Below are 23438 nucleotides of genomic sequence, written 5' to 3'. Positions count from 1 at the left end.
ACAAAATGTGAAGCCTAGATTTTGGATGCAGAATCCTGGAAACCTTCTGCTCATGCGCCAAACATGACGCTTACGGTGCTGGTGGAGAGAGAGACGGTGTACTGGTTGAACGTGGGTTGTACCAGAGACCCGTCTCTCTCTCCACCAACGCCGTAAGCATCATGTTTGGCGCATGTGCAGAACGTTTCCAGGATTCTGCATCCAAAATGTGGCCGTCATTTCCTGCGATTTGAATTATTCGTCCATTATATACGGTCGACGATCTATGTGCATTTTCGTGGTCTGTTAGATGAAGAATGGTTCTCTTATTATCATTAAGCTGATGTACTTTTTTTTATGTTTGACTAATACTTAGAATTTGAATTAGTATCGTTGTAATTTTAAATTATTACTACTTTTAGTATGCTACAAATAATCATATTCGGTACCTAAAAGATGGCTGACAGATTTTGGAAGTTGCAAGAAAGCAGTATATTTCGTACTAATGTGAAGTCCATTAAAATCCTTTACCACTCGAATCTGAATATCATCTTGGTATTATCGAAAAATGGAGAAATTCTGGTCATCGATGTTACTTCCGGCGTCGAACTACACAAATCCGTCTTATCTGGTAAATGCATGAAAATTATCTTGGTAATGTATTTCGCTCCGACTCTTGTCTGTTCATGAAACAATGAAAATGTGGCATTCGATAAAGCATTGGTTCTTTCACGAAAGAACCACCCGTTTCGTGAACATTGTTAGCGGCGTTATCGGATTTCGACGAATCGAAAAAAAATATCCGATATTAGAAACCGTTCTCGGTTTTAGTCTGCCGCCACCACATGTGGCGTTTCATATTTCCGAACATTACGCATTGTTAAGGAATTCAGACAAATAAACATACTCGAGCCGGTCATAGATATTATTCCTAAATATCTTTCAACTCATCCGAAAAATGGCGAAGTTTCTTAAATTAAAGGTGAATTAATAATTGGTATTTGTTTTATTTCAGAATCCGGTAAAGATTTGCTTTTGGATGGCATATACCTTAACGCTCACAACAAGCTTGTTTTAACAAATGGAGTTACTTTGGGAATGCGAAGTGATTATAATGGTATTCTTCTATTCGATACGATTCTGCAACCGGTTATTCAAAAACCGTATGACATCGTTGAAGTTGAACTGCCATTATTTGAGGTAATACTATTTGATTCCATTGGAGTAGATTTGCGATCTGAAGGCGATGTGAAACTGTAACAAAATTATGTTGATTGTAGGCTTTACTCATTTACCAAGCGTTGAAACAAGTCGAATTGCCTGCGGCCGAAAGTGTAGTAGATTTGACCAACAAACTCAAAGTGCAAATAGCTGAAAGTGAGAATTTCGCTAGCGATGGTGTAAAAGCTGAAAAAGTAAGTCATCTTGGACAAATTCTTGTTAAATAATGATGGATCTAATGATTATGATTTCTTTTTAGTGGAATACTGTTCGGCTGAAATCTACTCACAATTCCTTGAAGTGGGTTGCCGGTACGATGGCGACGGAGTTGAAACGCCAGAACCGTTATATACCAGCTTTATCCATTGCCAGTGCTATAAACGAAAGATTGAATTGCTTGTTTCCATCTACTTTTAATAATTCTAATACTGATCGAGCCTTGATGTTCAGTGAAGCCAATAGAAGAGAAACGTTTACCAAATGGCCTCATATGGATTACAAGTATGACGTGTTTGATATGACTTTATTTCTCAGAATTTATCGTACTAACTGATAATGATCTACTGTAGATGGGCTCTTCCCGATCAAATGGCTCAAGCGGGGTTTTACCATCAACCGAACACGATTGGTGACGATCGTGCTATGTGTTTCACTTGCGTTGTATGTTTGGTCTGCTGGGAACCGACTGACGAACCATGGTAAAATTTTCATTTGTGAAATATATATTTTTGATTATGAACGTATTAATTCGGATGTATAATGGGTTCATAGGTCTGAACATGAAAGACATGCTCCCACATGTCCTTTCGTTAGAGGTGAATACACCCAAAATGTACCGCTCTCGGTGAATTACGCTACAGCGCCGGCCATTACCTTAAATGATCGAGTTTCCTTTGGTACCAGTTCGCTTTCCGATGTATTTGTTACGTTTTCGAAAAAAGGCGTTGTTACGTTGTACAATTACTCCCGTGTTTTGAAAGTAAGCGATCGCAAATAGAAATTAAAGAATTCATGAAGTTTATAAATTAATTGAATCGATTCGTTTGTCAGGTTGTTATTGAATTTCATGTGCCTACCACGTTATGTGAATTACACCAACTACCGATCCGCAATACCGATATTTTTTCCGATATTTGGCAACAAAATGATAAAAGTACTTTGGAGATTTCTTTAACGAAAACCATTACCGGTAATTTGCATTTTCTAAAGTACATTCTATCGAATGATTCATTGTATCGATATAGGTGTGTCTTAATTGTACTATAATGTCATTTCTTCTTAACCTGTTGCAGAGCATCTTTTACGTCCTACTTTTTCGTACTTCATAAGTGCTTGTTCTGTGCTGAGTGCTTCCCTTTATAATAGATTTATATCCGATTACGATGATTATAAAGAGAAAACCGGATGTTTAATTGTCGACGATGAACATAACACCATTTCCAGCGGACGTGTTCGTCCCTGCGTCGTCGTTGCTGTGAAGAAAATACATCAAGGTGAGCACACAGCCTGTATAGTAAATAATTTATGATGATATGGGGTTTCTTTTTTGTTGAAAACAAATTGTCTCTGTTTCAAAAATACTCTTCGCATATTTTTGAGTAGTGCATTTGAATGTACATATTTTACCTATTCGTTATAAAACTGTATGATGTCATTTCCGTACGAAATTATGCGATCGGATGGAGGATATTTGAAAGTTATTCTAAAATATTAATGTGAATAAAATCAATTTTGATTAGAAATGCATATGAAATTAATTTTTATTAACAATTGATTAAAAAATGGGAGTACAAATCCAGAAATTGTAGTTCTAAAATGATTTTTTTTTCGGCAGATGTCATGTTAGGATGGAACGTAGAAAACCACACCGCATCGGTAGAAACGATGAACAACGTGAATGAAGCGCTGAACAGTGGTAGCAGCAGCGCCGCAGCTGCAGCCGGTACGCGTCCTAAAGAGTGCCGATACCAATTACTTTTGGCTGTGTATGACTTTCATTACAAAGACGCAGACGACAGCGATGGTACTTCCAGTAGCGACACTGCTACCAACGAACGAACTATAAATTCTTGTAAAACTGCCTCGACCAAGAAGAGTGGCACTGGCACTGGAACAACGATCTCACGTAATAAGGATTGCGAATATTACGGTAGCAAGATTTACGAAACTACTGCCACCTTATTGGATGACATTAATTTAATGGAGACCGAAAGTCATTCGCCAAATCAGACTACTTCTGTGAATAATTCCTTACAATCTGCCGGTAAGAAATGAATTCATTCACCTATGCATATGTTCATACCTACCCCAAATTGTATCAAGTTATTAAAAAGTGTATTCTGTTTTTGTTTTTAGCTGCTTCTTATATGTTTCCGTTCGAAGGATCAAATCAGCTAACCGCCAATACAACAACCACGTTGAGCGATCAAGTCGAAAGTATCCTTTCGTCGACATCGACCGGAACCATATCACCTAGTGAAGAAAAATTACGCGACTCGAAAGCTGAAGAAGGAATGGGTGAAGACGGCAACCGTGCCGATGGTTCAAAGAACTTGTTGAAACTCGATTCTATGGACCTAGACAAAGAAGCCGCTCTAATTCAACACTTCTGCCTTCTTGAGAATAGCCATCCCAATATGGAAGTTCAACTGTATCCCGTACCAGACGGTCAGCATTTGTTGGTGATGTGTCGAAATGAAACCGATACGAACACGAATTTGCAAACGTTATCTAGTGAAAAAGACGAAATCGGCGGAATTCTGCTATTGCTCAGGATCAACTTCAAAGGATCGGTTTTATGTTTGGAAGAAACGCCAGTAGAGAAGCGTGTGTTTAAATCGCCTACTAGCAGCGAAACTCCTAAAGAATTCGTGATGTTGCCGATGTTCTTGAAGCAAGACGAGTCCTACTTACCTAATAGTCATATACCGATGGGTGTATTGTTGATGGAAAACGGAGATTTGCATTTGATTAATTTAATGAATTTGGAAACCGTATCGTGTTTGAAAAGTCAGTCGGCAAGCCGTTTTGTTTCGATGGTTTATTGCGATCGTAAGTACTTTTCAATGAAAAGTTTTAGAACTGGGTAAAGAAAAAAAAACAGAGGATTGATCATTTTAATTTTCACAGATTTAGAAAAATTATGCGTCTCGGACGAGGATGGTGCCTTACGATATGTTTCCTTCATCGATGATAATTATTTCTCTTTCGAAGAACCTATCGCTGGAGATTTCGGTATCCAGCAGAGTAGCTCGTCGAAATCCAGTGTCGTCAGTTATCTTACAGAGTACGTGTAATTGTGAAAACCTTGTGTATACTGTTTGATAGACTGTAAATATTTTATTTATCGCGTTTATTGTTGCAGTTTATCCAAAGAAAATCCGTGGATTTATTTGAAAGATTTGAAAACTTTGTACCGTTTGACAAATTTTGAAAACGTTATACCTTGTTATCTAGCCAATGTGCCTTCATGCTGGAACGAAGTGAAACAGGCTCAGAAACAAAGACGTCATCCGCAATTGCTGCAACAGGGTGACAGTGAGCAACACACGAGAAGTTGGAAATTACAGATTGGAACGTACGTAATATTGTCATGATTTTTACTTTCATCTACTTATGAATAATGTTTTAAATAGAAATTATAATGATTCTTTTTTATATGATAGACGAACGTGGGAGGAGCATATAATCGAACTGACCCTTACTCAGAATATGTGCATTGGTCATGTCGACGTAAAATTCTCGTTGCATCCGACATGCCAACGAATTCCGAGTATTCAAGTGACCTTATTAAGATTGAAAAATGCAAACGGAGCAAAGTCTGACCACGATGAACGAGCTGGATTCCCAGGTACTAAATACCGAATCATTGATAACAATTTATTGAAATTAATGAGAAACTAAGTGAATTTATTTTTCTCTTCTAGGTACCTCGTTTCAAACACCAGTCAACTCGGAAGATTTCCATTTGCAAAATAATACAGAAATCCTGTGCGGACCTGTGTTCCTATCATCCTATCTCGATTTATCAAAACGTTCCGGAACGATTACGCTGACCAGTCCGAAATTATTTCGCAGTTGTTGTAGAACTCTGCTACTTCATATCAAGTCTTTGGGTGGATTTTCTCAAGAGGTTGGTACCTTGGTACTGATTTTCTCGAATATTAAAAAAATTCGATTAAGGGAAAAATTGCGAGTCAGCTGATATCAATTTTTAGCTGATAGAATGATTAAAATTTTTTTAATGCATCATTAATTTTCAAGTTGATGATTTGTTGCGTAAAAATCATCATCATAAGATTAAAATAACTAATGTTTATGGCATTGAATTCTAGGTGGCTGGCCCAGAATCTGAAAACGTGAACGATAAATCGAACGTCAACGATTCGAGACGTAAACTCTCAACGGATGGTTTGAACAAACACTCGAAATTTTACAGCTCTATGTTGCTAGGAGAGGATCAAGCTTTGAAGAAAGATCAACCAGCGACTGGAACGAATACTAATAAAAAACCATCGACCGGATGCGATTGGATTTACGAACTCTCGGTTACCATCCGTAAACCTAAACGAGTCGATATACCGAATGAACGGTAAATAGTCGACATATTTCTGAAGACTGTCTTTTTTTTCCTTCAAATTTTTGTAATGAATTTCCGTTTGTTTGATCCTTGGCTTATGTAGAATCGAAAGATGTCGTATGCTGGAAAGTACCGCGTTTGCAGGAGGTCTATTGGAATCGTTCTGTCACAACGACGATCCCGAATTCAGACTCTTAGCTATGGATATTTTGATATGGATCACTTCGATTCGTATGTGCCGATATCGTTCGACTTTCGCCGAAGATTCTTCATGCAAAAAGCACGCCGATGACGTATCATCGCAGCAGCTAGAATTTGCCAAAGTTATTGAAGCTAAATTCAACGATTTAATTCAGTACGGCTATATAGAAGGTAGTCGAGAACTAGCCCATAAAGTCACCAAATTATTGATCAACTGTAGCACGTAAGTTTTTTTTTTTATTATTAGCGAAGACGAATAATTGAAGTATAAGTACTAATTTTCCTGTCTTTTTTTATTCGACAGCGGATGTAAAAATATCCAAGATTCAACCGTAGTGCAATTCGACGTACAGCTTTTGAAAGCTCTAGTCGAGTTTATTCCGAAAACGTTACAATGCTGGTCAGCAGGAGCATTTCGTTGGTTTTTCCAGCTATTGTTGTACGTCGTACCTCACGATACGCAGGCGACTGCATCTCAAAAATGCTTTTCTCTTTTGCTTCAAGTAGCAAAGGAGTTGAATTCTAGACAAAATCCGTATCATTTGTTGCTCCGTACGAGGTGAGTTGTATTTGTCTGGTGTAAAATTATAACTAAAAAATGAACGATTCTAATGATGTTTATATAATACAGATATGGATTATATGGAAATCCATTCGAATCGGAATTATTCGATATTGAGCCCATAATACCTGGTAAAAGTAGTTCGGTTCCGGTTACCTATGCTAATTTGGTGGCTGGTCCAAATATCGTGTTTAATACACCGTCGACCAATACTGAGCCAGCGATGAATGGATTTTTCTCGATTATCAAACAACTGAACTGTAAAGAATTCGCCAATAAAGGTGAGTACAATGGAAGTTCCGATTATGAATTCTTCACATTATCATTACTTCATTATTCATCTGCAATGTTCGATTTGATATTGATAATTTAAAGTCTTTTAATGTAAGTTCCGTCGATTTTCGAAATTTTATACGCTTTTTTCCATTTGCTTGTTGTAGTCATGAACCAGAAATACTTCACTTCGGGAGCTAGTAATAATAATAACAACAATAACAACAAAACCGAGCTTTCTTTCTTGACTGGTATCTCGGCCAGTCATTACATGAAAGGATTACTGGAAGTGGAACCCCTTCATTTCACGTGTCACTCGACTAGTGATGGAACAAGAGTCGAGCGAGTAGATTCCGGTGAGTGATATTCTCATTTATCCCCCTCAAATAATTAGAAATTTGGCTAATTTACTTGTTTACAGATGTGATGGATGATGAAGCTATAGTCAGCTATTACGGTCCAGCGACCGCTACGAATTTCAGCTATTCTGCTACAGCTTTCGCACCTCACCCGGCAGGGATTAAGAAAACCGAAAAAGTAAGTTTCGGATTTATTCGAAGATTCAATGTTCCAAGTTGTAAAATACTTAATAAGACAATCACATTGTGTATTTCCTTAGGTGTACATATTGCAAGATATCGGCGACATATCGCAAACGCCGTTAGAAAGCGTCATGTCCGAGGAAGCGTTTCATCATTTCAAAATGAGCGTAATTCCGAAAATTAAACAAACGGCTAAACAATTCGAAGCAGGCAAACCGTTGATTGTTATCGATCACCAGGCAGCCGGACCATCCTACGTGCCAACGCCGATTTATCACGATAAAGTCACCTACTCGGATGTCAGCTCAGGGGTAATTGGTGTTCCTCACTCGAACACTTGTTTATTATTTGGACACGAATTATATTGATGCATAGGATCTGTTTCAGTATACGGATAATAGTTTCCCGTGGCAGCAGTTGTTGATTCCGCCTCCTCAACAGACCATCATCATCGATAGAATGCACAGCGGAGCTAAACGATTCGTCGTATTAGATTTCGGATTCCCGATCTGCCTTACGGATATGTTGGTGCCTCCGTGTTCGGAGCTGTTGTCGTTGTCTATCGATATCTGGACCCAGTCCGAAGAAGCCGATGGTAGAAGATTGATTGTAGCCTCGGATATTGGTAGTAAAATGTTAATCATGTCCGATATTCAACCACCGCCTATTTGTCGGTATTTAAAAGTGAGTATGAGGTACAGCCGGGAGCAGTTCACCGTCAGGATACATTGTAATGTAAATCTGATATTTCCTAGATTACTGCAATTGGAAGATACGGTATGAGTCCCACCAAATGTAAAATACCAATCGGTACGTTTTACGGGCATTCTTACGTGTTGGCCAGCGATGGATATGCGGAAAATAATTCCTATTTTAGACCGAATTCCGATTTAAATGTCCAGGTAATAAAAGTTGTTGGAGGAATGCAAAGAGCTGATTGAATCTAAATGACTTAACAATTCTTTAATTTTTCGTTATTAATTTCAAGACTAGTTTTGCTAATCGAATTTTTGAATTATTCGTAGATGTTATGTGGAATGATGGAAGACGTGCAATGTCGATACGGTTTGGTGTGCTCTAGACTGAGAGACCAATTAACTCCGTTCTTGACGTCTGAAATTCCGAATGTCGATCATATGAATCACTACTTGAACAAAAACAAATCGAAAAATACTCCTAGCGAAGTCGAATCTCAGAAAATTAACAACTTGTACAAAGTACGTTAATCCACCTTCTTTGAAAAATTTTCGATTCTGTTTATACCGCCGAGAGTTGAACCATCAATGTACTAACCCTACTAATTTATTTTATTTTTACAGGACTGTATTACTTTCCAACATCAGATGAACTTAGTACGTAACGTTATCAATCGAATTAGTAACACGAACCCGAAATCGCCGCCTGTTAACGATATCAACGTGTTACTCGCGTCAGCCTGCACAGATAAGCTGAGAAATCTAACAGAAGCGTTGCTAGATTTGCTGCTGTATTTCGTGTATGAACTTGGACCGGCTCCGAGGGTGAATATAAATTCATCGCACAAAATTTACATTTTTGAATGTTGAATCTAATAGAGCGTCATTTTTTCTTCATCGTCTAGATTCCTCCCGTACTATACGACATGTTTAATGAAGAAGTATGCCAGAATGTATTCAATTGGCTGTGCGTTGGCGAAGATAGCAGAACCCAGATTTCAACTTGTACATTACTAGTTCGTTTATTCGGCGTGCAACCGTGGTGGGGCGAGTTTCTCGTCAATACTTTCACCCAGCTGTACTCGTCGAATTACCAAGCTGTATTCCCGCAAGATCGGTATGTATTGGATAGGGTTTATAGAAGTAAGAAATAATTGAATTTATGTCATGTTCTATACAACGTAATGTTTTTACAGGGTGTTTGTTTTGCTTTCGTACCTTGGTCGTAAGAGCATATTGTCGGGAAGTAATCAAAATTGTATAATCGAACATATTCTGAAAGCTTTGCTCAAAGAATTACTGCCTTTGGCCGATACCAATGCTCAAGGTTTCATCAGAGGTAAATTGGATCTGCCTTTGTTATCATGGCTGTTGATGTTTTTCCTGCAGTGCGTTGAAGTGCTACCACTGCCCAGAACTACCACTTCAGATGATGGAGATTCTACTGAGAAGGATATAGGTTAGATTGGAGTACGGTTTTTGAATAAAATAATGAATCGATAGTTTCTAATTAACGTTTTGCATTTTGTAGAGAATATTCGTTGGAATTTCATCCAGAGTGAAATCCCGGTACATCGTAAACGTATGATACTTGACAAAAAAGGCTGGTGTCGTAATTTCCGCCGAACCATACAGAAAAAAGTACTACAGACGAAGCAGTTGAAAGAGCTAGATCCGGCCACTGCTAAGAAAAACTTTCAGATTACATCGCAGGTACAAGTACGCGAACTTTTTTATCATTTATTATCGATCGTATTGGATTTTTTGTCTATCGTTTGGAAAGAGAAAACTCGTAATGCAAATAGCTATACATATACCTTTGCTGATGGCTTTAATCATACTCTAGTTGATCTGTGTGCTTTTACAGTTTTCAGCTTTGAGCAGCTTTAGTTTTTTTTTCCTGCTCTGAAATGGAAAAATTTGCTAATGTAATTATGTATTTGATTGATTTTTTTTTGCCTAGTAAGGAAACAAAGCTTAGATATCTCGTTCAACCATAACACTTGACGAGGAATAAGAAACGAAGTATTTTTGTTCTCAAGGGTTGTTCTCTTTCCATTCTTGATTTGTGTTCAAATGAACGAAATTATCGTAATTTGGAAATGTTCAGATGTCGTGGCTCATATGTTGAAACAAACTTCAAAGTGAAAAACACTTCGACGTACCTCGTGACTTGTAAGGTACCTGGAAGCTTCTTCCCGGAAGTTCACCTCATGTCGAGATTTGTTACAACATATGAACCTATGTGTATTTTTCTTTCACTTATCAAGTAAAATTTGTGTGGCAGGCATTAAGTAAACTTTCGAGTCACGCATTAAAGTTAAAACAAGAATTGCAAAACGTGCTCCAAAATATACCGATGAGTAGCGCTAGCCTGTATCAAAAGTCAGGTGTTAAGGTATGTTTGATATCACGTGTGAATTGGCCTTTTGTTTTTATGCATGTTTTGTTCTGTTTTTCGTGTTCATTTTTTTTCGAATGTCTTTCCTATACCCGTCTATAGTTCTGTTCTTGGTGAATTAAAGAAGTGGAGAAAGTTGAATCAATCGATTTAGTTATTTTTCTGAGTCCTTGTCTTGTCCTATTCTCATGCATTTCGTTTTAATTCGATTCCGAATGGACGAATTAAAATGGAAAGAGGTTATCTGAAGTGAAATGTAAGGTTTCCTGTGAGGTCTACGTTTAATAGACTGCCAGGCGAATCCGAAATATAAATCACTGTATCGCATTTCAGCTCTTCGTTGTATCTATTCTGCCTTTTCAACATCATTTATTTTCCTGTTTTTTTTTTAGTTCGTTCAATTTGTGTGTTTACTCCGTATGTAGTTTTTTTTTTGCGAAAAAACGCTTTTTTATGATTTTTTTACTTTCGCGGTTATGAATTATTTCAGTCACGAATACTCAATTTTTTTAAATTTTAATTTATGTCGGGGGAATTATTTTTCTTTCGAATTTGTCGTACGGTACAAAGAACAATTGGTTCTTCTATTTTCTTGGAAATAAAAATAAATTGTTATATTTCATCTGAAAATTATGTTTAAAACTATAGCAAAAATATTAATATTTTTTTCAAATTTTCTAATGTATTCTTTTCGTTCTGATTAATTTACGAGATTGAAATTCTTGTGGTTTGAAAACATCGATTTCTCAATAAAATGGGTTGATATTTTTTTTGTTTGGAGATCTCCAAACAAAATCTTTTCAAACGGATTTCTCATTAATCGCGTTGTCCTCATTTCTTCCCTGAATTACCCCTGCCTCCCGCTCTAATTTGTTTTATTTACCAATTTTACGCTAGATTCTTATCAAACAGATTGATAATTTCACCATTTTTATTTGTACCTGTACCAGATCAAACCGCCCAAAGATAAACCATCTAGCAGTAACAGCTCTGGAGCTGGTGTAGCTGCGAGCAACGCGAGTTGTAGTAGCGGTGCCGGTGCTGGAGGCAGTGGCGCTGGTGCTAGCTGCAGCAGTAGCGGTGGTAATGGAGCTACCTCGTCAGCATCGGCGAACAAATCTGGAACTGCCGGAGGTAGCGATGGCGCCGGCACCTCGGGCACAGCCTCGTCCGTTGGTAAAATAGGAGTTGATAAATCGCATTGTTTACCTGTGATACGTGCTTTAGTTGCATTTATGCTACATGTCGATATTACCTGTAACGTTGATTTGTTCCTGATTAGTTGTAAGGTAAGCAGGACGCTAAAGATTCAGAGGGAAAGTCAAAATAAGAAGAGGATTATTTAATAAAAAATATTTTTGTTTCCTCTTATTTAGGTGATGTCTTGTTTGCTTCAAATATCTTATTCGCCGATTATCCTGAATGAAATATTGACGGAAGATCAGCTGTTGAAATTATTACAAATGGCTGTGTGGTGCGAAAATGGAAAATCGATGTGCGGCGGTAAATGGACGTCTCACGCTATCACCTGTTTATTGCAGGATATCATGGATAGTGAGTATTATAAATGGATATTGAAATTTTTGGTCAAATTGTGGTATGAAACGTAACTCAATTCGATTCATTTTATAGAATTACGCAAAAATCGAATATTCGTTAGAGCTCGTCGTAAATCTTCGGCACCTCTGGAAGGTTCCAACGCTTCGGATTACTCGGAATCGCCGCTCATGGATGCTGATACGACAGATGCATTCGGTACGTTCGTGCAGAACTCGAATAACATATCCGAAGGTGAGTACGAATTGACGAAATGATACCGAAAGAAGAAAACATTTTTTCCAAAAGTGCTCGAAAGTAACGTGATTCGATGTGTTTGTAGATAACGGTAAAGATCTATTATTGATGTGTTCTTCGACTCCGAAATGCGATAATTCGCAGTTACCAAGTTTAATGGAATCGGATGACAGCGAAACAGACGATAATTTCGAAGAATTCCTCATGGAAGAAAGAACCAATAAAGAGTTGAATGCCAAGAGCAAAAATTATCTATGGCCGAAGTAAGAACTTGTTTCAAATTCACTTTTCATATCAATTTCTTTTCGTCTGAAGAGGTGTTTTAGTATGGCCCAATGATGACAAAAGATAATGCTAGAAAATAAGATTGCTATGACTACACTTGCGAAGTTCCATTCGTCCTTCTTATTTGTTTCATTTTATGCTCATTTGTGCATCTTAACTTCATTATTTTCTCTTGTATCCTTAATTTGATGTTCCTATTGAAGTTCATTTTCCAGCAGGTGTTGATTAGTAATCTAGATTTCGATGCGCAATGATTATGAGAGCTGAGGGCCTGCTTTTTCTTTCGACTTTAGATTTTTTACGCAGTATCACTTTAATTTTTATGATTTATTTTAATTTTTAATTATTTTTTTTAGTATCTCTGTCGCGTTGGACTCGAGGCTGGAATTCGGAGTAGAAGAAAACGTTGAAATATTCCTTCGTAAATTGGCAGATCGCAGCTCGTGTAATTTATTGCAGAGCGTTAATGCTGTGTTACCGGTATGTTTTGTTACCCTTAATATTCTTCTTATTTAAACATCAGAACTTATTTGAACATTTAAAATATTACAGGTTTACCCCATTTCCCAGCAAAATGTTAGTCAATTTAAAATGGATGCTTTGACGTTCCCTTGGATGTCAGCTCATTATCCTAATTCGTCTTCAACATCTCAGATATTTTCAGCAGCTTTCGACAGACTATTCACCGATTTTAATATTATGGTCGGTAATCATTGTATAAATCAACATGTGATGCAACGTGATAGCAATTTAAATGAAAATTTTTCATTGCAGGGACCAAATAATAATTTAGAAGAAACTCTTAGCTTATGGCTTCTTTTGGCCGGAAAAAATAGCACCGAACAGGATCTGTTCTGTAGTATGGTACCTTTGATTCCCGTTTCCATAAATACCATATCAACTATCATGACAGCGGCTGCAAGGTTAGATTGATTCACAACTAGTAGAAAAAATAATGCATGTTGATATCAGAATGGAAATTGAAATTTTATGGTTTTTATGTTACAGACGTGTAGCTCCTTCGATTCGCTTATGGTCTTTGTTGTTTAAATCTTTGACCATTATGTCGAATTTAACGTTTGAAGGATACGAGCCGAACAAAAGTAGTACGAGCTCTGCTTCTAAAGCATCCACCGGTGCTACGATGGTGATTGTGCAACACGAAGAGTTTTCCCATTTGTTATCGTCTTTTCTATCGTCACCGTCTGTCGATGATATGGTAAGTACATATTTGTACCAGTCATCACATTTAAATTGAATTTTTTCATACAGATTACTTCAATTGTGTTATTTGTTTGAATATTTCCCAATCTGAAAAATAATTATTCGCTTTTGTGACACGCAGGCCGGAGAAAACGCAGTAGGCGCATTTTCCAACATGTTGAGCCGTATCGGCGGTCGAGTGAAAGCCCTAAGTGCCAAAGAAGGCTTAGGAGCTTTGCTGAAAGAACGCCTACTAGAGGTGTTATGCAACTTGCTTGGCTCTAATGGCGCCATAGCTGCCCGAAGAGGACCGCTCGATGCTCAAATCACGTTTATATCGTTCTTGCAAGAATGCGAATTCGCCAACGTTGGATTTTCCACAGCTACCGGAATTATAATAATGCTTGGTAAGATTGGAATGAAAATTATCCCCGAACATCGAATTAACGATTTTGTTTACTGAATTAATCCGTGTGTTCGCAGGCGATTTAGTGTTACCATATGTTCAATACATGAATGCGATTAAATGTTGCACGTCTTCGGAAATACCCGCCAATCCGGCGTCGTGTTTCGCACCACCGGCTCTGAAAAGTGCAACGAGCGCTCAGAATGTGGACGGTCGACGTGTCGGACCGTTTAGTCGAGATTTCCTGATGATGCAGTTGTTAAAGTTCGCCAGCAGACTGTTACGTACTCCTTCGGAATTATTGGCGACCAAAGTGGAAGTGACAACCGATCCCGAAAGTCAGACTGATGAAAGTAAAAGCGAACAAATGAGCATTGGTTCAGATAGCGGGTTCGTTAATCCGAAAACGCTGTTGGCAGATGTTGGTAAGTGTCGCAGAGTTCTGAAAACGACGATTAAAATGCGAAAATATTGGTTTGGATGTTCATGAGTTTTTTTTTTACAGTCTTGAGGCACGAGACGACAATTTACCAATTTTTGGACGGATTGAATTCGTGTTATCGATCGTCTTTGTATGAGATCTCAGACTGGCATTCGTTACAATCGCTCAGACCGTTGACTAATCATTCTACTGTGGCTGATGGTATTTACCATTTCTTGAATACGTTATTCTTCAAATCAACCGAACAACGGCAGAAAATATCCATCGTTTGCGGATACTTATCGGGTAAGTCGATCTACTTATAATGTCAAAGCAAGCTTTCGTCTCGAACAAATCCAATAAAATGAAATTTTGATGCGATTTTACAGCTGCTACGAAACAAAGTGGTGCTCCGGGTAACTCTTCGTTACAGTTATCGGATCCGATGCTGTGGCTGTTTACTAAAATGCTCAACGAACCCGAAGCTATTCGCTGCTTCAACGAATTCGGAGGCGTCGAGATCATCTGCTTGAATTTGAAACGTTGTTTCTTCGTTATACTAAATCAGCATCCGTCGACTGTATCATCAGTCATGCAATATATGTACGGACCTCACGGATTCAACGTACCAACCATGACTGCTAAAGGCAAAAAGAAACATCTGGTTGATCGTAACGAAGACGGATTAATTAATTTTGCTCCTCTCGGTACGTATGAATTGGTATATTATATCAATGAGCAGATACGAGTAGCAAAAATGGAACTCGATTGACTTGAATTTTCTGCATTTTAGGTACCATTATTCTGGATAATCCGGCCGCTCAACCTGCTGACGTGCTGTTGATGTCTGCCACACCTCATAGAAGAGCCAGATCGGCAGCCTGGTCGTATCATTTTTACCCGGAAGAGAAATCCGTCGATTTGAAGATTTTACTGCCGTGCGCGTTCTTACTTAAAGAAGTTCATTTGCAGCCGCATCATATGTCCTTAGCTAGTAAGTGCTTGGAAAGACTATAGAAATGGCTTCGTAACCGCTGTATTAATTACTACGATATTAATCGTCGTTTATTTACGCTTTTTTCAGCGAGTCCAAAAGCTGTTTCATTGGAAATATCTCGCGGTGGTGGCGAATACATCCCTATACAAGCTCCGGTCAAAACCAGCGGATTGGCATTCCTCCATATGACGCTGTATCAACCGGAAGTCGTCACCAGCGTGTTGATTCGATGTTACAAACCGAAAGAGTCCAGCGGCATAGGTCTCTCGCAAATTAGACTTCTTGGATACTCAGCTTTCGGTGATAGAACTTTGAGGAATAATTATAACGATATTCCTACCGAGCATCAGTTGATGAATACAGCGTAAGTATTATGATAGCGGTTAATGTCCAGTATAGAGGTAAACGAAAATAATGTATTTTTACATGAAAAACGTGCTTTGATTGTAGGACCGCCTGGCTGCGACTTTACTACCATAACTTATCAGTCACTCACAGCCTGCCAGATGTGGAAAAACAAATGCTGGATACACTGGCAACATCTCCGGATACAGTGAATTGTATCTGCAGTCTGATATTGTTACCGTCGCCTTTATCGCTGTACTTTAATCGTATTCTAGCTCATATATTATTAAAATTAGGATTACATTCGAAGGAGCTATGTTTGAATGTGATTAAAACGGTGCTACGTAACGGAGTGAGCGAAATTTATAAATGTAAGTTCAGCCAAAAACAATTTAGAATTGCCACTCGAGGACTGAAAAATTAATAATTGATTTGTTCTACGTTTTAGGTGGTAAACCTGTTGACCCTTGTGCTACAAATTCTGTTTTCGAGCTTTTGCAACAGTTATGCTGCACCCAAGACGAACACGTAGCTGATCGAGTTACCGTTATGTTGAATTGGCTGGTAGAAGTGGCCAAGATCTCGTTACAAGTAAGCGTCTCTCTTCTGTTTTTTTTTCTGTAGGTACTTGACGATTCACGATATTAATTTTTCCGATGTTTCGTAGTCTAAGAATGTAGAAACACCGATACCAACCTACGTATACTGCATATCGTGCATCTTGTGGGCGTCTCAAGAGACTGAATTAACCTACGATTTATCTTCGCTTCTGACACCGTCTTTGTTCAGCTTATTGCTAGAATGGTCATCGAGTCTTCCTATATCGTCGGCGCTGAAACGAGCTGTAGACCGAGTTCTTTGCTCGATGTACGTAATCAAACCCGAAAACTATTTCAACCTTTTAGAAAATATGTCAATTATTTTTACGACTTCTCCAGACGAAGATGATAGGTAAGTTCGATGAAAGTTTTCTTCTTTACCGACGTGAAATTGAAATCGATGAGAAGACTAATACTGTTTTTTTTTCTCAATAGTAGTAGCAACGTCAGTGATGATTTGAAACGTAAGCAGCATCAATTCATGCACGTTACACCGCAAGTAATGCCGTACTTCGAATCCATCGGTATTACTAATTTGACCAATTCGAAATATCTGTTCATGTCGGAGAAGATGTTCGCCACGCTAGCAACAATCTCTCAGTCTCATATTTCTGCTCAACAACTGATCGGATGCGGTTTCCTGGCGCTTCTGGTCGATGTGATAATTGGTAAATTGGAAGTACTGATAGAAGAGTTAAATTTGTGTTTCGATTTTTGAAATCGCATTTTTTTTTTTTCAGAATTCTGTCAACAAAACGGTAAAATGAAAGAAGAATATCTAGTTGCATATGAAAGCACAATGACCGACGCCGATAAAGTAGACAGAGAAATGAAACGCCCCAAACCCGATGGTAAGTTCAATTTTGAGATAAATATTTCTGAATGCGGTAGGATGGCTTGTAATTTTCATGTCTATTATTTCAGATCGATTACCAATGATGCATATCGATACGATTAGCTCAATATTGTTATTCTTCTCGGAACTGTCGTGGGAAGGATCGATCAGAACGTGGTTGGGTTCGGCTGAAATATGCGTGTTTTGGGAACACCTATTGGAATATTTGTGTAAAACTGTACCATCGATGCATATGATTAGGTAAGTAAATGACCATCAGTGATGCTAACTTAACTATAATATGGTTTAATAAAATACGTTTTCAATATTTTTTGTGATTTTGAATTTTTAGAAACGATTTACCATCCGAATCGCTCCTCAAATTGGAAGACGCTACGATAAAACTTCTATCGAAATGTTGCTGGTGCTACCCAAAAAATCAAAAAACATTGGCTCAAATTATCTGTAGCGTCATATGCCATCAAACCGAAGCGATGCCAAGAAGATGTATGTACTTTATTCGAAAACCAGTTTGAATAATATTGAAATATTAATAATTCGATTTATGTTTCCGCATCTGCCTTAGATTCCAAGTATAACCTCGGAATAACCGATTTCACTCGACGAGTTTTACTTCAGCTGGTCCTGGAAACGGAGAAGATTTTCGTATCGGTCGAAACCGAATTACCAGAAGGGATCGATACAACGTCGACTACAAACAGCGGTATTCTATTCCCTCCGCCGCCAGGATACCCGTCGACCAGTCGTCAGCAACTGCTGTACTTGAACACCAGTTACACCTGCGTCGATATAATCAATCGAGTCGTCGGTAACAACGATACAACCGAATTGGCTGCTGCTGATATGAAAATGATTAATACCGATAACGACGTCGATGTCGACGACGAAGCGATGGATGAATATTGCGACAAGATCACCTTCGCTGCCGGTGTCACAGCTAAAGATAAACGTCTGAAGGACGCTATGAATGAAGGCACGCGCGAAGAGAATGTCAAAAAGATGAAGAAACCTGATAAAGGTTGGTTGAAACGGTGTTATTCATTTTAAAAGTAAAAAGATTAAGTTAAGTTAAATGTATGGTTTTGTATAAAATTGTATGTGGTGTTTCAGATCAACCAAACTCCAGTTCGAATAAAGATAAAGGATATATTACACCAAAGTTGACGTTATGGGTTCCAACGGAAACTAAATACGTGAACGTGTGTCAAGATTTAACCATCTCCCAAATGTTGCAATTACTTTCAGATAAAGGTGATCCACTCGAGACACCTATTATCAAGTTTATGCTCGTCGAGCAACGAGACGAAGCTGTGAGCGATGAAGATAAACCAAAGAGTAAGTAATGGACGATGAAAAATTAGTTTTTTAAAGTATAGATAACGAGCTCGTGGATAATTTTCTTCATGTGTTTTGTTCTGTGATCAGATTTCTTGGAAGAATTTGGATACTCGGAATTACCGCCTGTTTTGAAAGAATTCGTTGATACCGGTGGCCTTGTCTTGGTTGCCCATAGTTTACCGATGGTCTATCCGACTCATTACCTGAGGATGGTATCATCTGTATACGATAGTCCGACTAGTCACCATAATGATCCGGCCTGGGTCAAGTTGGATGAAACGGACGAAGTATACGAGGTACGTAAAACTACCTTATTCTCAGTAAAATTAAAATCTCGTTATTCAATTGTCTAACTAATTGTACTATTAACGCAGAATTCTGTTTTCAATGGGAATTTCCAGGTTATGGATGAAAAAGCAGGCAACACGGTGAACATGGGAAATCATCCGGAAAAGAGGATCATTCATCCGAACGAAAATTCGGCCATTTCTTCTATTATACCGCCTCATTCGTTGATGGCGTTCGGGCAGTTTTTAAAATTACCCAATTACGCCGAATGGCTGATTCGCGATCGTAAACAGGCCCAGTGTCTGTTACGACTTGTCCTAGGCGGAGGTGACGAGGAAGATTTTAGCATTGGTAAGAATTAGCGTTTTTTTTGTTTTCTTGTTTTTTTTAAAAAATTGTACATGATTGATTTTGATTTTTTTTTCGTTTATTTTGCAGCGAGCGATCCAGCCAAATCGTTGATATTGAATTCATTGCCTACGTTACCGTTCGAAATATTACGCTACTTATTCAAATCCACGCCAATTACGACCGACGATGGAGTAATTTTGCGAAGATCGGCCTTAGATCACGGTGCCATCCACGTGGTACTCGCATGCTTGGCCATTTTCACCCATCAACCGGAAACCATCCATTTGACCGATTCGAGAAATCAACATATGGTAAATAGAAACCAGTTCTCCTTCAACAATGCCGAAACATGCAGACATTTTCTTACTTAAATTTATTTTTGCAGAAACTAATGATGGCTTTGAAACAATGCTACTCGAGCGTTAATAATAAAAAATCAGAAGACAAGTCGCATCAATACTGGGCAAAAGGCACCGGTTTCGGTACCGGCAGCACGACTCAAAGTTGGAATGTAGAACAGGCTCTGTGTAGGCAACGTTTCGAAGAGGAACATGTTACCGTTTTTCTACAAGTACGTTATTTTGAAACCATTCACAGAGAGGGAGGGGTACTTTTGTAGCGGAGACGAAATTTAAACCGAATATGTTTGGTCTGTGTAGATTTTAGCTTGCTACATGAACCCTGATTTCAAACTGCAAGATCGACCGTCTGCTATTCTAGAAGAATTGAATAATTTAGACAAAGACTCTTCACCCGCCGATCAACCTCCGTTACCTGCTCTGTTCGTTGAATTGGTCGAGCATTCGTGTTTGTTACCAGCGCTGGCGTCGTATTTGCGCAATGATTCGGGTACGTGTGTTGGAGAAATTTTTTGTGAGATTCGATGCAGGTTGACTGATGTATAATTTGGTGATTTTGTTGCAGTTCTCGATATGGCACGTCACATCCCTCTTTATCGAGCTATTTTAGTGCTGTTGAGAGTGATGGCTTTGAATTCGCAAATGGTGAAGTTCTTGTTGCCACCGGATTACTGTGCTCGAACGAGCTCCTCCGCCGATATCGAACCGTCTGGCGAACCGATGATTTCATTGATCGAATTACTGCATAAGATGAAAGTCTGCGTCGATACGTATTCGTCTAGATTAAGGTGACTTACTTCGAATTGTGTTGAGGTTTTGCCTTCTCTTTTCTGAGATACCGAAATAGTGCGAAACATGAATGCAAAATATTTGATTTTTTATAAGAATTTTGAAAAATTCTCAAAAATGTTTTTCAACTCGTGGAATTAATTAGTAAACTAATGTTCGTGTTATTGTTTTACAGGAAAAATAAAGTTCCCGGAGATCTGGCAACGCGTCACGAGGGCATCTCGTTTAAAACCGAAGAAGAGGAAGAAAGTGGCGAAGGGCTAACTACCCTCATACCAGATATTCAAGCTACTGCTAAAATTGTCGAGGTATAAATAGTCATCTTTTCGATTCTTGATTATTTTTTTTTTGATTTTTAATTCTTATTAATATTCATTTTTGTTTCATTTTTCAGCTGATCACTGAGAAAATAATTTCAAAAACGAATCCATACGCGGGAATGCAATCGCCACAGAAAACTTTAACCGCTGCCTCTATAGATGAAGTTTATTTACGTATCATGAAGGAATTGCAATTTGGTTCGTGTCTAGTTCGATATGTTTTCTTTGAAAGTTTTCATGTTTTTATACGCAGATTGATCATTTTTTTCTTTATTTTTTCTGCAGATACTTTCGACATGATTTCCGAAGAATCGGACAATCTCGGGTATAAATTCAACTTATCGTACCATTTCGAACAGAACGTTCGCTCGGATGGCGAAAAGAACCATCCTTCGCGTATGAAACGACTCGCCCAAGAAGCAGTTACCCTTTCTACTTCTTTACCTCTTTCGTATAGCTCATCCGTGTTCGTACGTTGTGATACTGATAGATTAGATGTGATGAAAGTAAGTTCCTCTTCTTTCTGCCATCTTCCTTTTTTATTTTTCGAACTCATTTTAATTAATAATCCGTTTTTTTCAGGTTTTAATTACCGGGCCAGCCGAAACGCCTTATGCGAACGGTTGCTTCGAATTCGACGTGTACTTCCCGCCAGATTACCCAAATGCGCCAATGTTGATCAATTTAGAGACAACCGGTAGACATTCGGTTCGATTTAATCCGAATTTGTACAATGACGGTAAAGTTTGTCTAAGTGTACTCAATACTTGGCACGGCAGACCCGAAGAGAAGTGGAACGCTCATACGTCTAGTTTCTTGCAAGTAAGGAGAATAGAAAAGTTACTTCGAAATAATACTCATATATGGGTAATTTTTGAATATTTCGTTAACGGTATTTTTCTCTTTTTCCCTTCGCAGGTTTTAGTATCAATTCAATCGCTCATTTTAGTCCCCGAACCGTACTTCAACGAGCCCGGATACGAAAGATCGAGGGGTACAGCGTCCGGTAATCAAAGCTCGAAAGAATATAACTCTAACATCATGCAAGCCACCGTTAGATGGGCTATGTTAGATCAAATACGAAATCCGTCGCCTTGTTTCAAGGAAGTGAGTAAAAATGAAAGATTTCAGTAAAAGATCGACGTGAAAATGAGGTATTAATCCGTTGAAAATTTTATTTTCAGATTATTCAAACGCATTTTTGGCTAAAACGAAATGAAATCACCAAGCAAATAACGAACTGGATTAACGAAATTGACGAAGTTGGCGATAATAGTAAAACCAATCGTACCTTGTCGCATGGCACCATGTCGCTGAAGGTGAGTCATCTGAGCTTTCCCCTCTCATTTCATATGCATTCTCCATATATGAGATTTTTTTCATGAATTCTCTATTTTTACCCCGTGGTTTTGTTTTTCAGTGCCATTTCAAAATGTTATGCGACGAATTCGCAAAACTGCCGCCGCCCGAAGGTCTAGAGGAGACGACCTCCTGCCAAGACTTCGAATACAAACCTCCCAGTTCGCCCGGATCTTTGACACCGACCGTGGTACTGGAGCCGGTAGCAAGTACGAGCGCTTCGGCTGCTTCTTCATTATCATCGTCTCAACAAGCGAGCTTTGGCGAAATAGAGAAACTAATGGCTGAATTGGATTGACCAGGGTCCAGCTTCCATTGTTTCGATGTTAATCTGTAGTGGTATTTTTTTATTATTCTGTTTCGTTTAATACGTTTTTCGTCTCGTCTCGTCTCGTCTCGTTTCGTCGTTTATGTTCATAACTAATTTACTTTTTTTTTTCCTTCTCTTCATCGTGTGCCTGTGCGATCGTGTATAAAAAGCCAAAAATTGTGGGTAAGGGGGGAGGAAGGGCAATGGAAGCAAAATTTAAATTTACGGTTTTGAACTGTGGTTTTTGTTCACTTTTACAATGTGCTTTTTATCGTTGTTATATTATTAGCATTTATATACGAGTATTATTATAGCGTACGTATTTGTTATTAAAATACATATTTACAAGTTTATTTTTTTTGTTGAGCGTTCCTTTTGCGTGTTAATAAATTTTTTTGTATATTTAACTCTCTCTTTTACATTGTAATACCTGCGTACGTGTGTATATATAAATTTGTTAGTCCAGACGCCCTATTAGTTTTTTTTTTCAAGATGCAGTTTTTTTAACGAACACGAATTTTTACGTTTATTTCTCTCGGGTACGCGGTTTTTAAGATCGTTGTAGTTTTAATTTGTTCTTTTTTTTCTTTTTTTTTTATGTAATTAAATAGATGAAAAGTTTAAATTATACGAACCGAAATACTTTTTAAGATACCTATGATTTTTTTCTAGTAATCGTGAACGTTATAAAAATTTGCGAGTTTTATATTTACTCGTATTAATTATTCGATGCGGTTTTTTCTCTAATTGTTTTTGGTTATCGTATTTTAATATATTGATGTAAATGTACACTTTTAAACTTAGTAAATTTGGCGACGTTTTTAAGTGGCATGTTTTTTTCAAATTATAAAATGAAGTAATCGTTTTGAAAGTGTTTTTGTAATAAATGTGATCGACATGGTAATGTATTTTTATTCATTCATTCATTTTTTTGGTGTGTTGAAGAGGGGGAGGGGGGGTTGAAA

The 23438-nt window shown here is 38.1% G+C and overlaps 1 protein-coding gene across 8 annotated transcripts; it reads left to right on the top strand.

Annotated features, from left to right (window-relative positions):
* Positions 1-143: 143 nt before the first annotated feature.
* Positions 144-23377, top strand: LOC135835563 (baculoviral IAP repeat-containing protein 6-like). Of its 8 annotated transcripts, XM_065349885.1 has the most exons (66): positions 144-324; positions 402-610; positions 995-1179; positions 1260-1394; positions 1460-1701; positions 1770-1898; positions 1972-2179; positions 2251-2389; positions 2493-2693; positions 3035-3463; positions 3556-4251; positions 4330-4486; positions 4565-4777; positions 4866-5050; positions 5127-5332; positions 5535-5791; positions 5883-6203; positions 6285-6539; positions 6612-6823; positions 6983-7171; positions 7237-7352; positions 7435-7668; positions 7733-8041; positions 8113-8259; positions 8383-8574; positions 8677-8877; positions 8958-9169; positions 9249-9511; positions 9584-9771; positions 10340-10450; positions 11404-11742; positions 11830-12007; positions 12086-12244; positions 12333-12510; positions 12889-13012; positions 13085-13234; positions 13307-13455; positions 13541-13751; positions 13878-14142; positions 14219-14566; positions 14647-14868; positions 14952-15269; positions 15356-15556; positions 15647-15923; positions 16010-16275; positions 16353-16495; positions 16572-16855; positions 16939-17171; positions 17244-17354; positions 17428-17599; positions 17691-17845; positions 17925-18377; positions 18470-18694; positions 18785-18993; positions 19072-19336; positions 19424-19647; positions 19722-19907; positions 19996-20185; positions 20261-20483; positions 20660-20792; positions 20879-21002; positions 21090-21310; positions 21387-21626; positions 21723-21911; positions 21989-22123; positions 22225-23377. In XM_065349885.1, exons 2-66 carry the CDS (start codon positions 436-438, stop codon positions 22459-22461), a joined length of 14244 nt encoding a protein of 4747 aa, XP_065205957.1. In that variant the 5' UTR covers positions 144-324; positions 402-435; the 3' UTR covers positions 22462-23377. The 8 variants fall into 8 exon arrangements, with proteins under 8 accessions (XP_065205957.1, XP_065205961.1, XP_065205960.1 ...); XM_065349889.1 differs by having other exon boundaries at positions 275-610; positions 7745-8041; XM_065349888.1 differs by having other exon boundaries at positions 275-610; positions 9584-9765.
* Positions 23378-23438: the final 61 nt, after the last annotated feature.

Source organism: Planococcus citri, chromosome 2, assembly GCF_950023065.1.
Source record: "Planococcus citri chromosome 2, ihPlaCitr1.1, whole genome shotgun sequence".
Classification (NCBI taxonomy): Eukaryota; Metazoa; Arthropoda; class Insecta; order Hemiptera; family Pseudococcidae; genus Planococcus; species Planococcus citri.
This window is presented reverse-complemented; position numbering and strand designations above follow the sequence as displayed.

Bases quoted from the DNA above. Each gene is read 5' to 3' on its own strand.
- LOC135835563 (XM_065349885.1), top strand. From the start codon at position 436: ATGGCTGACAGATTTTGGAAGTTGCAAGAAAGCAGTATATTTCGTACT. The intron at 4,487-4,564 runs GTACGTGTAATT...TTATTGTTGCAG, and splicing joins GTCGTCAGTTATCTTACAGA to TTTATCCAAAGAAAATCCGT. The intron at 17,355-17,427 runs GTAAGTTCAATT...CTATTATTTCAG, and splicing joins GAAACGCCCCAAACCCGATG to ATCGATTACCAATGATGCAT.